The sequence below is a fragment of the Elephas maximus genome, chromosome 1 (genome assembly GCF_024166365.1).
Source record: "Elephas maximus indicus isolate mEleMax1 chromosome 1, mEleMax1 primary haplotype, whole genome shotgun sequence".
In the NCBI taxonomy this organism is placed as follows: Eukaryota; Metazoa; Chordata; class Mammalia; order Proboscidea; family Elephantidae; genus Elephas; species Elephas maximus.
In genome coordinates this window covers 105,441,001-105,455,726 of record NC_064819.1, presented here as the reverse complement: position 1 = coordinate 105,455,726, position 14,726 = coordinate 105,441,001, and the positions used below count along the sequence as shown (strand labels likewise).

At 46.1% G+C, this 14,726-nt stretch overlaps 1 protein-coding gene across 1 annotated transcript; it reads right to left on the bottom strand.

The window, feature by feature from the left end:
* Window positions 1-451: 451 nt before the first annotated feature.
* APOBEC2 (apolipoprotein B mRNA editing enzyme catalytic subunit 2) lies at window positions 452-13,372 on the bottom strand. Its single transcript, XM_049891481.1, has 3 exons — window positions 13,126-13,372; window positions 3,540-4,103; window positions 452-721 (listed from the first exon to the last, which is right to left on the bottom strand). Exons 1-2 carry the CDS (start codon window positions 13,254-13,256, stop codon window positions 3,560-3,562), a joined length of 675 nt encoding a protein of 224 aa, XP_049747438.1. The 5' UTR covers window positions 13,257-13,372; the 3' UTR covers window positions 452-721; window positions 3,540-3,559.
* Window positions 13,373-14,726: the final 1,354 nt, after the last annotated feature.

The window sequence follows — 14,726 nt, the reverse complement described above, 5'->3', positions numbered from 1 at the left end:
TATTAAGTCATAATTGGGAGATGGATACCTTGTAACACAAAATTCTCTTGCCTTTTTTTCACCTTCTAGCATATCCTTAGTTGTCATAAAAGGGAAGAGGCCCTCATTTACAAGTAATCTCAGAAAAAAGTATTTTGTGAAGGTGAAGACCACAGTGGGAAGTCTACATGGGAGAGTTGGTATCCTGTGTTGCTGAGAGCTAGTCTTGTTTTATTCAGTCATAACCAAACCACTTTACAATATTATGGCTTGGTTTCTGGGTTTGTTCACCATCCATGATAAGTCCCATATATCCAATTTATTGGCCACAAAAAAGACACCAGTCCTTTTATTAATGCTGCAGTTTTTTTCTTAAAAAATAAACAGTGTAAAATCCATTTCTGGGCATATTTCAGAGAGCTGCACCTTGGGTCTGAGGCTCTTTGTATTAAGTAGCCCTTCTTGAGGAGTAACTGGGACCTTCAGCCCCAAGATGCCTGATACCCATATGTGGTTACATTTCTTGCAGCTCACTTTTCACCACCCTAACAGCAGCCTTATAGAAAGAACCACAGCCTAAGCGAATTACAGCATGAGAAGTGTATTTTGAGTCCTCCGAAGGCCTTGTCCAGTTGGATTGGCTGATGTTGAGTGTTGTCTGGCTCCAAGTGGTATTAGGAGGACAGCTATGTCCCAGGTGGCCATACATGTCACTGCTGTCTCTCGGTAGCAGCAGGCAGACCTTAGTGAGAAAACAAAGCATGTTACCCAGAGTCCTGCTGGCCTCAGACAATTAAGAGTTTCATTTTAAGCTAGGGCGTCTCTGTGTTTTCCTCAACAAGCCCTTGAATTTTAACTCCGTAGTATCCTATGATATCTGGTTTACCCAGGATTGAATCTGCTGCTTTTGTTCATATTTTGGGGTAGATCACACAGAGAAAGCCATGGAAGAGATCTGCTTTAACTGTTGTCTTAAGTATGTGGTTAAATCCTGTTCTGTCTTCCTTTTTTAAAAAAGATGGATCAAGAAGTATGAGGCTAATTTTATTGAACAAATGTTACTTTCTTGGGAGTATTTTAATTAAGTGTTGTTGTTCTTTGGAGCTTTTAGGTTACAGCTCTGTTTCATGCCAATTTTTTTGTTTTATTTTTTTGGTACATGTTAACCTTTCCTTTTGGGAAGATGACCAGCGAGAGGACAGGAAAGCTTGTTAATGGATCCAGCTCCTACAGTTATGTTCACTAATGGGAGGAGGCTTGTCATGTGGAAAAGGTCCAGTTATATTTTACTGTATTTAAAAGTAATTTGATTGAGAAGTGGAATTTCTGCTCAGAGTGATTTGTCTTTTTCACTTCTGTTTAGATTAGTGTAAGATAGATAAGACTATTAAATATTCAGAATTAAGAGACATTTTTAATCTGCTTATTCAAATGCTTAATTTTTATAGCAGTTTTAGCTACCTAATTATTTGGCTTAATAGGAAAAAGGAAAACAAAAAAATCCTTGAGGAACTTGCTGGTAAGGCAGCTGGAAGAAGTGGCTTGTGGCTTCGAAACGTGTTCGAGAAGAAAGTATCCTGTTGCCTTTGAGTCGATTCTGACTCACAGTGTCTGTATAGGAGAGGGTAGAACTGCCCCCATAGGGTTTCTAAGACTGTAATCTTGACGGACGCAGACTGCCACATCTTCCTCCCGCACAGCAGCTGGTGGGTTTGGATTGCCGACCTTCTGGTTAGCAGCTGGATGCTTAACCACTGGGCCACCAGGGCTCTTCACAGAATTTATGTATAATTTCAGTGATGGGACCTATACTAGCAAAATTTTCAAGGGCTTTTTAAAGTTTCATGTTTTCAGAGGTCACCCTCAGAAATCTGTTTTTACTGCTACTTACCACCACTTAGAATGGTGTCTTATGTGAACAGGGTACTGTCATGGCATTACCTTACCATCATCTCACTGAACTCAGTGAATGTGTCCTGCCTTTTGTAAGAACTGGCTGGAAATCATGGCTCCATGGATTGGCAAATGCTCAGCTTGAGAATTACCAGGTGCCCTGAGTGCATGCCTCAGAGCAAACACCTGCCAACGTCAACCTCCGGAACAGCAGTATATTCAAAACGTCTGTGAAGCAACATCGTGTCTTAAGGGTATTAGGAGTAAGAGACACCAAGAATAAATTGAATATCTTAACGAAATCGTGTTGGTTTCATGCTTTATTAGTATGTGAGTTACAGAATTAAAGTTGGATTCTAACAGCGTGGTGGTATTGGAGCATTTTGATGAATACCTTGGACCTTGCAGAGGGGGTTAGTAATAACATTTCTACAGGAGCAAACTAGAGCAGACCAAATTCACAAAAAGTAAAGAATTCTTTACCCTCTTTCCTGAGGATAATAGGCCCGTTTCTGTAAGAGTCTAATTTACCCTCAGCAAGAGGCCAGATTGGCCTTAATTGTGTCCTAATTATTTGCTTAAATAGCTGATCTTTACTTCCAGTTCTTCTGTCACCTCTTGATATCTGTAGGAGGCTATTTCTGAGCTGCCGCCTAATTTACAAACATTTTTAACCCTTTAAAGATTTCCTGCATAAAATAGCTTATTGCTGTATTATTCCCATTGTTCCGTTCAACATTTGCATTAGGATTTGGGCTGAGACCTTCTCAACATAAGGAAAATGTTCTGAAATGATACATCCATACAGCAATTATTGGTCTCCATCAATGCGTAATCATTCGTTTAAAAACATGAAAGTTTCTCTGGACCAAAAAAAAAGAAAAAGTTGAATACAGATCCATTTGGGGAATTGCAAAATTACCAAAAATGAAAAAATTGGTTCTGAAGGAATGAAAACCTTCATTAGAGAAAAAATGAATGGTAGGGTTGCACATGGGAGTGGGAGTAGGGCAGCTACATGGTGCACGGTGTTAGTAAGTCTGGACACGTACGTGGCATGCATAGAGGATTTAAATATCTTCTCTGCTGTTGTTCAATAACAGGTCTTTGCACTTTAATTTTACTTGAGGGAGCCCTGGTGGTGAAGTGGTTAGGTGCGCGGCTGCTAACCAAAAGCTTGGCCATTGGAATCCACTAGCCAGTCCATGGGAGAAAGATACGTGGCAGTCTGCTTCCATAAAGATTATAGCCTTGGAAACCCCATGGGGCAGTTCTGCTCTGTCCTGTAGGATAGCTATGAGTTGGAATTGATTCAGGAGCACACAACAACAACAATCTTAATACATGCAAAGTCATTCTATCTTATCAAGGCTTAAGGATCCCTGTCAACCTTGAGTATTGCAAGTTAGGGGAAAAGTTAGTTTGACATAAAAGTGTAGAAGGGAAGAAGGTTTGGGGCGAGATATTCAGTTCTTTTTTTTTTTTTATTCAGAGGAAAGAAAAATGAGAAGGGTGTTGTAAAATGGTTTTACAACCAATAAAAGCAGAGGAGTTAAATTCTTCCAAAGGAGGATGAAAACATTATACCCCTTGTTCCACCTGACCTCAAGCTTTCTACCCAAGTTACCAGTTAATAAAGTGACTGTCATGGCAGCAGAAAAACTCACGTGAGGCCAAGCCCAGTGGCCTACTTCAGGATGTCTGCCAACTTCTCCTCATAATATTGGAAGTTCTCCTGAATGTCCTCCCAGGGCTCAAAGGCCTTGGACTGGCCCTCTTCTTGCTCCACAAAATTCTGCCAGACATAGTCGAAGTCCTGGGGCTTCATGATGCGCAGTTTGCAGCCAGCCTCCTTCAGCTTCTTCAGAGCTGCCTGGATCTCCGGCTCCTCCCACATGAAGAGCCGCCCCACCAGAATGAGCAGGCGCAGGTTCTTGGTCTTGTTAAGGGTTTTGATGATGCGGTCAGCGCATGCTGCACAGGGGCTGGAGGACACATACCAGGTGACGTTGTACCGCAGGGCTGGGTCAAAGGCTGGCAGGATGGTGTTGAAGAAGGCTTCCTCGGCATGGGCAGCAGCATGCTCATCTTCCAGGTATCCCCGAGATGCCTGGACTTGGCCTCCCTTGCCCTGCGCTTCAACCACATAGCAGAGGAAGGTCTTGTTCCGTCCAGAGCTGTATTCCACATTCCGGAACTGGAACTTAAAAAAGTTGACAGGCAGCCGTTCTCTGTAGGTCAAGGGAAGAAAGGGCCAGGGAAAAAGGGGGAATGATGAGCTCTTGTCTCTAGGGCCAGCCTGGAGTAGACAGCTGTTAGGGACACATTCACTCTTAGTGTAGAAACGGGCCTCGCAGACACATGTCAGCGACAAAAAGGCATGAAAGAATCCAAAAAGGTTTGTCTGGAGGAGAGAAGAGAATTTTGTATTGGGGGGTGCATTCTTGTCACCTGATTAGGAAGGGCCTCTCAACACTGCCTCCACCATCACTCCCCAAACACAGCACCCTCGTTTAAGCCAGTGAATTTTTAACCTGCCTGTTCATTAAAATCACCTAGAGAGCTCTGAAAATGTCAATGCCTGGACCCCTCACCACGCTAATTAGATCTGGAAAGGGGACCTAGGCATCAGTATTTTTTAAAAACCCCGCAGATGATTCTAAATATGCAGCCAGCTTTGAGAAGCAGTGTTCTGTAATAGCAATTTTACAAAGTAGCAAGTATGTAAAATTTCTTGTGACAGAGCAAGACAAAGATTTTGCAGAACATTTCATGCTTTCATTTCTCCCCATGTAACTCATGTGGATTGCTTCTTGGGCAAGGAAGGGCCTGAGATTTGTAGTACCATGCTCTCCTAGTGACCATTTATCAAGTCTGTCTTTTCCCTCAAGTGAAGGAAAGAGTGTCACATGCTGAGTGTCCAAGAATCTTTATCTGTGAGGCCAGATAAAAGAGTACAGTGGTATAACTTAGCGTGTGTATAGCACTGAGTCACTTCAAAACCTTCGAACACTTGGCCTCTGCCCTCCAACCCAAATTCCATTGCCGTTGAGTCGATTCCAACTCATAGCAACCCTATAGATCAGAGTAGAACTGCCCCATAGAGTTTCCAAGGAGCGCCTGGTGGATTTGAACTGCCAACCTTTTGGTTAACAGGTGTAGCTCTTAACCCCTATGCTACCAGGGTTTCCCTCTGCCCTCTAGACGCTTATAATCTAGTGGCTAGGTTCTAGCTGGACAGGGAATGTAAATAAAACAGCTGAAAACATAAGAAGGATTGCTAAAAACTGAGTGGAGAACTTTGGAAGATTCTTAAAAGTTTAGCCTTGATTCAGAAGCAGCAGAATCATTGCAGGTTCTTGAGTAGAAGAAAGGCATGATAAGAGTGATGTCCAGGGAAGATTAGTGTGGCAGCAAGAGGAAGATGGAGTGACGCTACAGAAAAGCCTAAAACTAAAGCCCACTAGGTGTCTTTGGAGACCCAGGCTTGGCGATGAATACTGTAGGTGTCCAGTGGTTCCAAGGGGGAGGTGGATGGCTAGGAAGTGAAAGCAGCAGAAAAAGGTCAGGTTTTTTGAAAAGTATGGTAGTGATTGTTGTTAGCTGCCTACAAGTCAGCCTCTGAATAAACAAAATGCTGCCCATTCCTGCGCCATCCCCATGATCAGTTGCGGATTGAACTGTTGTAATCCATAGGGTTTTCATTGGCTGATGTTCACAAATAGGTCATCACGCTGTTCTTCCTTTTTTCCTAGTCTGTCTTAGTCTGGAAGCTCCACGGAAACCTGTTCAGCATCATAACAACACACAGGCCTCCACTGACAGATGGGGGGTGGCTGCACGTGAGGTGCGTTGGCTGAGGATTGAACCTGGGTCTCCTGCGTGGAAGGCGAGAATTCTACCACTGAACTACCGACGCCCAATTAGTAGTAAGAAGAGAAAAAGGAGAGATAGTAGAGATAATAGAGAGGGCACCAGAGTTAGAGCTTATTTTTATTTTTGTGGGTACTGTGTGGTTTTCTAAAGTAACCAAAAACCAAACCCATTGCTGTTGAGTGGATTCTGACTCAGCAGCCCTATAGAACAGAGTAGAGCTGCCTCATAGTTTCCAAGGAGTGCCTGGTGGATTGAAACTGCTGATCTTTTGGCTAGCAGCCGTAGCACTTAACCGCTACAGCACCAGGGTTTCATTCTCTAAAATAGGGAAGATTTGTGCAGGTTTGAAGGCTGAGGAGAATGAAGAGGTTTTAACATGAGAGATTGAAAATGTCAGGGAAGAAGAGGATGAGTATGAGCTGGAGAGGCTGAATGTCTTCCTTTTCAAAAAGGTAATCTCTTTGGCTGCCCCAGAAGATCCTCTATGGCACCATTAACTGCTGTTGCCTCTTTCCACCCCTGGTCAGTCCCCAGAAAGGTCACCCAACTTGTTGGCCTGCAGGGGAATTCCTGGCATCCCAGGGCCTTGGCTCCTTAGGGATAAACAGTGATTGGCAGAGAACTGAGTTCATTCCCTGCAGGGTATTCCCCAACTCCCACCATCACCAGATTGCCTCCAGCCAAGTTTCCACGTCCCTTGCTGTCAGGTTATTACTGTGGAGATGGATGTGTTTGAGGACCCAGCCCCAGGATTCCTGCAGGTACTCTTCTTAGTTCCCTAAGCCCCTCTGTCCCTGATCTGAAGGTGTTTATTATTAACATTTTAGGAGAATGGAGAGCTGATGATTCCCCTCTCCTCTTGAAACCTTGCTGGGAATTCACTTACACTGAGCACTCTGTAATTAAACTCACCTCACCAGACCACTCCTGAACTCTGCAGGTTGCTAACAGGTCCCTTTCCTTCTGGAGTGGAATGGGAAAATAGGAGTGGAAAAAATGCTCCCAAGAAGCACAGGGCTTACCTTTCTTGCCTAAACCCTTCTTTGCTTTTCATGTCCTACCAGACCACTCTCCATTCCAGTTCCACTCCAGAGCCATCTGTGTGTTGGATTCTCAGGTGGAACCCTTGGAAATATTCATGGCTACTTTTTTGGCTTGGGGGCTTCAGCAATAGCTGCCAGTGTGGTCCCTCAGATTTCCTTCTGAAACCTTCTCCCCCAAAAATGTTGCTCCAACTGTGCCAAGTACAGACAAACAAAGTTATGAATTTGGCCCAGCGTGCAATTCCAAGTTGGCAGTTGGTATGAGGCTGCTGCTGCTTTCAGCCCCTCTTAAGCTCTGATATTTCCCCCTCCTCCTCTTCCCTAGAAAAGAGGAGAGGACCCAGAGAAACCTGAAACAAAGGGAGAGGAGGAAAGGTCACCTTGCTATAAATATCCTGTTTCCTACCCTCTGGCCAGCAGCCCCATGGTCTACTCTGTCACTGGACTAGGTGCTACAGCAAGAGAAATTCTTTGAAGGGGCAAAGGAATGGCAGGGAAGGTTTTGGTTCCTAGTCCTTTGGGTTTGCTCAAAGACTGCACTTGCTTGGCTTCTTAGTGAGCTTCTTGATCGGAACATAAAGGTCCAATAAGGTTCTTTGGGCCTTGCATAGACTGAAACAGCCAGGTCCAGAAGGGAAACTAAGGGAAAGAGAGGTGGTGGAGGACCCAAGATGTCTGAAATTTCTCCAGGGAGTTAGGCAACATGATCGTCTTGAGTAATTTTATAGAAGCACAGAATAAATCCACACTGTTAAGCCCGCTAGCGGAAGGAAGGAAGTAAAAACAAGTTGCCATTGAGTCGATTCCGACTCATAGTGACCCTATAGGACAAAATAGAACTGCCCCATAGAGTTTCCAAGGAGCGCCTGGCGGATTTAAACTGCTGACCTTTAGGTTAGCAGCTGTAGCACTTAACCACTACGCCATGAGGGTTTCCAGGGAAGGAAATAGTGACACCTCATTTCTTGGATAATCGCAAACATCGCGGTTTTTTTTCCCCCTAGTAGCGTGAGCACACTGATACACCTAAGTATGATATACCTAAGGAGTCATGTATCCGTTTATTCCCATCCCCAACAAATATTTTATTGCTCAAGTTGTGTGTGTTGCAGTGGAATGTCAGGAGAGAGATGCTGGTAGTCCATTTCTTCAGCCTAATCACCCAGGCTCATTCACTTCTTTAGGCACAGAAAGCAGCAGCACAACTCCTACCCCTGCCCCAGCCTCAGATAGCACCTCTCTAAGAATGGCTTCGTCATACTTTTGTAAGCAAGGCCATTTACACTTCATCTTAGACCCAAGCTACTGGGCACTGCAGCTCTCTAGGGAGGATACAGAGACTCCTGATACCCAGAAAAAATTGGGAAAATACTCTGCTTGATGAAAGGAGAAAGGATGTGAGTAAATGTATTACATATTTCTCAGGCTATGTGAACCATTCACATTAAAAGGCATTCGCGTTTCCTAAGCTTGAATCTACACGGTGAGTACCATCTGGGGTCTTAAAAGCTTGCAGGCGGCCATCTAAGATACTCCACTCGTCTCACTCTGTCTGGAGCAAGGGAAAATGAAGAAAACCAAAGACATAAGGGAAAGATTAGTCCAAAGGACTAATAGACCATAACTGCCACAGCCTCCACCAGCCTGAGTCCAGCACAACTAGATGGTGCCCGGCTACCACCACTGACTGCTCTGACAGGGATCACAATAGAGGGTCCCTGACAGAGCTGGAGAAAAATGTAGAACAAAATTCTCATTCACTAAAAAAGACCAGCCTTACTGGTCTGACAGAGACTAGAGAAACCCTGAGAGTATGGCCCCCAGACACCCTTTTAGCTTAGTAATGAAGTTACTCCTGAGGTTCACCCTTCAGCCAAAGATTAGATAGGTCCATGAGACAAAATAAGACTAAAGGGGCACACCAGCCCAGGGGCAAGGACTAGAAGGCAGTAGGGGAGAGGAAAGCTGGTAATGGGGAACCCAAGTTTGAGAAGGGGAGAGTGTTGACGTGGTTGGGTTGGCAACCAATATCACATAATAATATGTGTATGAGTTATTTAATGAGAAACTAATTTTCTCTGTAAGCCTTCATCTAAAGTACAATAATAATAAAAAAAAATCTACATGGTGAACCTGGAGGGCAGTAGAAGCTGGTCTGATAGTAAGCATTTGCTCCAAAGTAATCCACGAAGTGGAAAATCTACTCACAGGTAATTGAGTGTTGACCGGTTTCAGCTTTCCCTCACTAGACCTTTCAGAGACCTGCTCGAAAGAGGAAGAATTGCCGATTTCAAATTCCTTCTTCCTTTTTCCGAGCACTTACGAAGCAGATGCTAAGAAGTGGGCCTAGGCAGAGGAGCACAGGAGGAGAAGCACAGGGCTCTAACAACCTGCACTTGCAGGAGCTGAGAAGGGGACTGGTGTGCTGGCTTCCCCTCATCTTCAGGACTGGATGAACTCTGCCTAAGGCAAGCCCAGAGCTGCCCCTTTTCCCTGGGAGGCACCATCTCTGCACACAGGGCCTTGACCTTCCATGAGCCCTGGGTACAGGCCAGGGTGCCCAGAGTTAGTTTATTGTCTTCTGTTCTCAGTGGGCTCATACATGGCAACCACCATGAAGATGGCACGGGACCGGGCAATGTTTTGTTGTGTTAATACATAAGGTCACCATGAGTCAGCGCCAACCAGATGGCAACCAACAACAGCAACAACTTAGAACTTGGCACTAGTTCAGTAGTGCCGACATAGTAGTGCAATGGTAGACACATGACATTATGCATTTGTCAGCATCCATAGAACAACGCAGAGTGAACCCTGATGTTAACTATGGACTTTAGTTAATGATAGTGCATCAGATTGGCTATCAGTTGTAACAAACGTACCACACCATTGCAAGACGTTAATAATAGGAGGAACTGTGGAGGGGGGTGAGAGAGCATATGGGAACTCTGTACTTTACGTGCTATATTTCTGTAAACCTAAAACTGCTCTGAAAAATAGTGTATTTTTTTTTGAATAATTTTATGGTTTTTTAGGTACATGTGTTGATTTGGAGCCAGTCCTAGAATTCATGCTCTGCTCCACCAACTCATTTTAGGGAAATTATTCATCTTTCTGAGGCGTAGCTTCTTCCTCTGAAGGATATAGGGCAAGTAACCCAGCCTCTGAGGATTTGGACAACAGTAGACCCTCAGTAAAGCAGAGTATTCGTGGATGATGTCTTCTCCAGCCCGCATGTCTTTCACACTGTATCCTAACAATTACCAAAACTGATCCCTTCTCTACTCTTCCTCTCACTTTTAGAGGTTTCTCTCAATGGTGTGCTGGTAAATGTTTAACATCGAGCTCTCTGAGAGAAGAAAAAGTCATGCTTTCTAGTGTTTGCCAATATCTGTAGTTGTAATACTCTCACTAGGACTGATCTCAAGCTCTCAGTGAATACAGAGCTGGGAAGAGATGCGCACAATGGATTTTTGAGTCAGTTGTGACCTGGGTCCAGCACACCACTGCAGTTTTAGACCTTTTTTGCTAGCACTTTCTCCCTGTTCTTTTGTTAATGTTCTTAAGTCTGTTTTCTATCCTAAGTGTCCTATTCAAACCAGAATCATTGTAAAAAAAGCAGGGCATTTTTCTCCTTATTCCTGCCAGCTACTCCAGACTGTTTCCTGAAAAGCTGCCCATTCTTGGCTAGTTTGGAGCCCCTGGGTGGTGCAAACAGTTAATACCCTCGGCTGCTAACCAAAAGATTGGAGATCAGAGTCCACCTAGAGTTCCCTTGTAAGAAAGGCCTGGATGATCTACTTCTGAAAAATCAGCCATTGAAAATCATGGGGAGCATGGTTCTACTGTGACACACATGGAATCACCACGACCTAAGAGTTGACTAGACAGCAGCTGGTGTATCTGCTATTTTGTGGCCTAATTCTGAGGAGCGTGACAGGTAGATTCACCTCCTGTGGGATCCAGACTAGGAAAGGAACTGCTGTGCTGACCCCTTTGACTCCAAAGGAGAGGAAAGCTGTTCCCTCACCATGGCCTGCACAGACGCAGCCACACCTCTGGGCTATTTTAAGCCATCTATTTGCCCAAAGGGGCCCAGGAGAAGGAGCTCCACAGCTGTTGCTTGTGGCCAGGAAATGCTCGGGGCTCCGCCTCCCACCTGAACTGCTCTTAGAGCACCCTAAACCTTTGCCTCTTTTTCTGAGCTTTGGGACATGGGAAGCCTCTGGCCCTCCTTACCTTGCAGACGGAGATAAGTGGAGCTCTGTTTGGGAAACCTGGGACCCAGAACGAATTAGAGACCAGTGGAAAGAACACTTGGCTGGAAGCCAGAAAACCTCCCACTTACTGCTTGTGTGGTCTTGGTAAGTCACTCAAACTACCCAAGTCTAAGTTTCCCCATCTATAAACCAAAACACCAAATCCATTACCGACGAGTTGATTGCTAGTCATAGCGACCCTATAGGACAGAGTTGAACTGCCCCCACAGGGTTTTCCAGGCTGTAAATCTTTATGGCAGCTGACTGCCACACCTTTTTCCTTTCCAGCTGCTGGTGGGTTCCAACCACCAACCTTTCAGTGGAGCACTGAACCACTGTGCCAAATAGGCAATAATGTATCTCCCTCTCCTCTGATGGTGCTGAGTGGAATGAGCCCATGCATGTGAAATATGTTGTGATTTATAAAGCCCTGGACTAATGTCGGAAACTCTGGTGGCGTAGTGGTTAAGTGCTACAGCTGCTAACCAAAAGGCTGGCAGTTCGAATCCGCCAGGCGCACCTTGGAAGCTCTGTGGGGCAGTTCTACTATGCCCTATAGGGTCGCTATGAGTTGGAATCGACTCGATGGCACTGGGTTTGGCTTTGGTTTTTGGTTGGACTAATGTAACATCAGAGGATTTACCCTTCAGGACCAACCACCCTGAGACCCCAAAGCATGTTCAACCCAACAAACACAATCTAATTCTGTTCTTGACCTGCCTGCTGCAGTGCTGGAGGGATCACAGTCACTGTGCAGAGTAGAGTGTGGGTGTGTGTGACCGAGGACAACGTGGACCAGCGTGCTCAGGTGTTAGAATTCCTGGCACTGGAATTGAGGGGCTCTCTTGGCCTGACTGCCCTAGGCTTTATGTATTAATCTGTGTTCAGCTGCTCTTAATCCTGGGATGGGGTGAGATTAGGCAAGTGGGCACGGGCAAATGAAGTTCAGGGGGCTGCTCAAGACACATTTCCCTTTGGTTCTCTTAGAAATCAGCAAAGAGCTGAGCTGAAAGGGACCTTAGGAATCAGCTAGTACAGCTTCCTCATTTTACAAATGAAAGCACTGAGGCCAGGATGGAAAATCACTTGCCAAACTTAAAATAGCAAGTGTGAATGGCCACCCAGTGCTCCTTCTGCCCCTTGAGGGCACTAGGCCTACGTTCTTGCTGAAGCCTCTCTAGATGTGGTGCCCATTCTACTGATCATGGGCATTGCTAGAGACGCCCATTCCACAGACGGAGATCCTGGGGCTCGGGGAGATATGTAGCCCCACATACCCCTCCTTATTTTTTGTTTAGGAACTCAGTAGAACCTCTCACTACAAGAACGAGAGAGGGAAGAAGAGGAGAACTATTTGCTTTTATCTCTGGACACAGCATAATCTGGACAAGACAGAGGGACCCTGTACCCAACTCCCTCTTTGGAGCCTCCAGGCCTGTCGCTCTGGGCCCCCATTTCTCCAGGCTGTGGCTGGAGGTGTTGGAACACCTCCATCCATTTGCTCCTGGGCCTGGCCCTTGTCACTTGTGCTGTAACTTCTGTCTCTCTATGGGTGGATGTGGACAGCCCCTGGAGAGACTCCGAAAGGATTCAGTAAAGAGAAAAATGCACTTCACTCAGCCTTGGAGAAGGATGGATCTGTCTTCCCTGTCTCAGGACCTTTTGCTCCAGAGAAGATCCAAAGAAAGAACTAGATACATACAAATGGAGGGGAGACCTGCTCAGAAGCAGAGAGAGAAGCTGAGAGAGTATTTTAGCAGGAGCCATATTTAAATGTGCCAGTTTCAGGCTATCTCCTCACCAAACTCCCTAGGGCTAAACAACCTCTACCCAAAGAGGCAGGGTGACTGTCCACTACCAGGAGGCCTAAGGGGTGGCTTTATTCTCTGGGCCTTTGCCTCTGAGGAGCTTCCCCCTGACTTAGAGAGCTCAAAAGATGGCAATAGAGATTTGTCAGTGTCTGCTACAGCCCCTGTCCAGCCCACACCTGACCCCTACCATTACCATCCTAAATGTCCACAGCCTGCCCCCAGCCTGCACTTTTCCAGGAGGACCCTGCCCACACATAGTCTCACCCTGTGACGATCTCAAAGGGCGGCAGCTCAATCAGCTCCTTCAGCTTCTCGGGGTCCTCCAGGTTCTCCGCGTCCTCCCCATTCTGAGAGGTGGGTGCTGCGGCTGCAGCGGCTTCTTCTTTCTCGGCCATGGAGGGGCTGTGGCTCAGGACTCACTGAGAGAGAGGAGAGCTGGCTGTCCGGGCCGGGGCCTGGCGGCAGGGTCCCCAGCAGCTGTCAGCAGCTAAATCTGGCTGGGGATGATGGGAGGAGGCCAAGCTTGGTGCTTCCACCCCCTCAGCCACAGGCTTTATAACCAGAGGCTTCTTGCCCCTCCCCCAGGCCCTCGCCCTCTATCTTTTTTTAATTGAGTGACTGCAGAGGGAATGGAAAATCTGGCCATTAGTATCCCCTATTCATCAGTAGGGAAAGACAGGAAGCTGGCAGGTGGGGATGGCTTGGCCTGCTCTGCCCCTCCTCCCTGCAACCCTAGCAGGCTCAGACATATATTCTCTCCCCCTCCCTCCTTCCTGACCATATATCCCTCCCTTTGTTACCCACCCAACTTGCCCATTTCCACTCAGGTTGGTTTGTAGAACTGGCTCCAGGGTAGGGGTCCTGAGATTTTAGGAGAGAAACTTTCAGAGGCTAAAGCAAAATGGAGTGTGCTGGAGGGGGTGGTTGCAAAGAAACTTGGGCCAGGTTGACTGGGGAACTGGGGTTCAGGAAAGGAGGGCCCATTCGGACAGAAACCGTCTGAGTTGTGACTCGAAGGTGATGCAAGTTTGCCTGTTATGGACCCATAGTTCAGCGTCAGATTTTTTGGGACCCTCCAGTAGTAACAAGAGTTGCCATTGACTACGCTTAGAGTTCTTGAAACGGGCCTGGCAGTGAGTTGAGTGGTTTACATGTGGAATGGGACTTAATGCTCTCAACAGCCCTCGGAGATCAATGTGTAAGCATCCTTATGTTGATGTTGATGTCGTTAGGTGCAGTCAAGCTGACTTGAACTCACAGCCACATGTGAGAGTAGAACTGCCCCATAGGGTTTCCTAGGCTGTCATCTTTATGGGGAAACCCTGGTGGTGTAGTGGTTAAGTGCTATGGCTGCCAACTAAAAGGTCAGTAGTTGGAAACCCTGTGGGGCAGTTCTGCTCTGTCCTGTAGGGTTGCTATGAGTCAGGATTGACTGGATGGCAATGGGTTTTAATCTTTATGGGAGCAGATTGCCAAGTCTTTCCTCCCAAGGAGGCTCTGGGTGGGTTCTAATTGCCAGTCTTTTGGTTAGCAACCTAACCATTGCCCCACCAGAGCTCCTATCCCTATGTGTCATGGATTGAATTGTGTCCTTCACAAATATGTGTCAACTTGGTTAGACCAAGATTCCTAGTATTGTGTGGTTGTCCTTCATTTTGTGATTGTAATTTTATGTTAAAGAGGGTTAGGGTGGAATTGTAACACTCTTACTAAGGTCACATCCCCTGTGCAATGTACAGGAAGTTTCCCTGGGGTATGGCCTGCACCACCTTTTATCTTACAATAGATAAAAAAAGAAAAGGGAAGTGAGCAGAGAATGGGGACCTAATACCACCAAGAAACAGTGCCAGGAGCACTGTCCCTGT

Excerpts from the sequence above, each read along its gene's own strand:
- APOBEC2 (XM_049891481.1), bottom strand. The coding sequence starts at position 13,256 with ATGGCCGAGAAAGAAGAAGCCGCTGCAGCCGCAGCACCCACCTCTCAG. Across the intron at positions 4,104-13,125 it reads CCCTTTGAGATCGTCACAGG|AGAACGGCTGCCTGTCAACT; the intron begins GTGAGACTATGT and ends CTTGACCTACAG.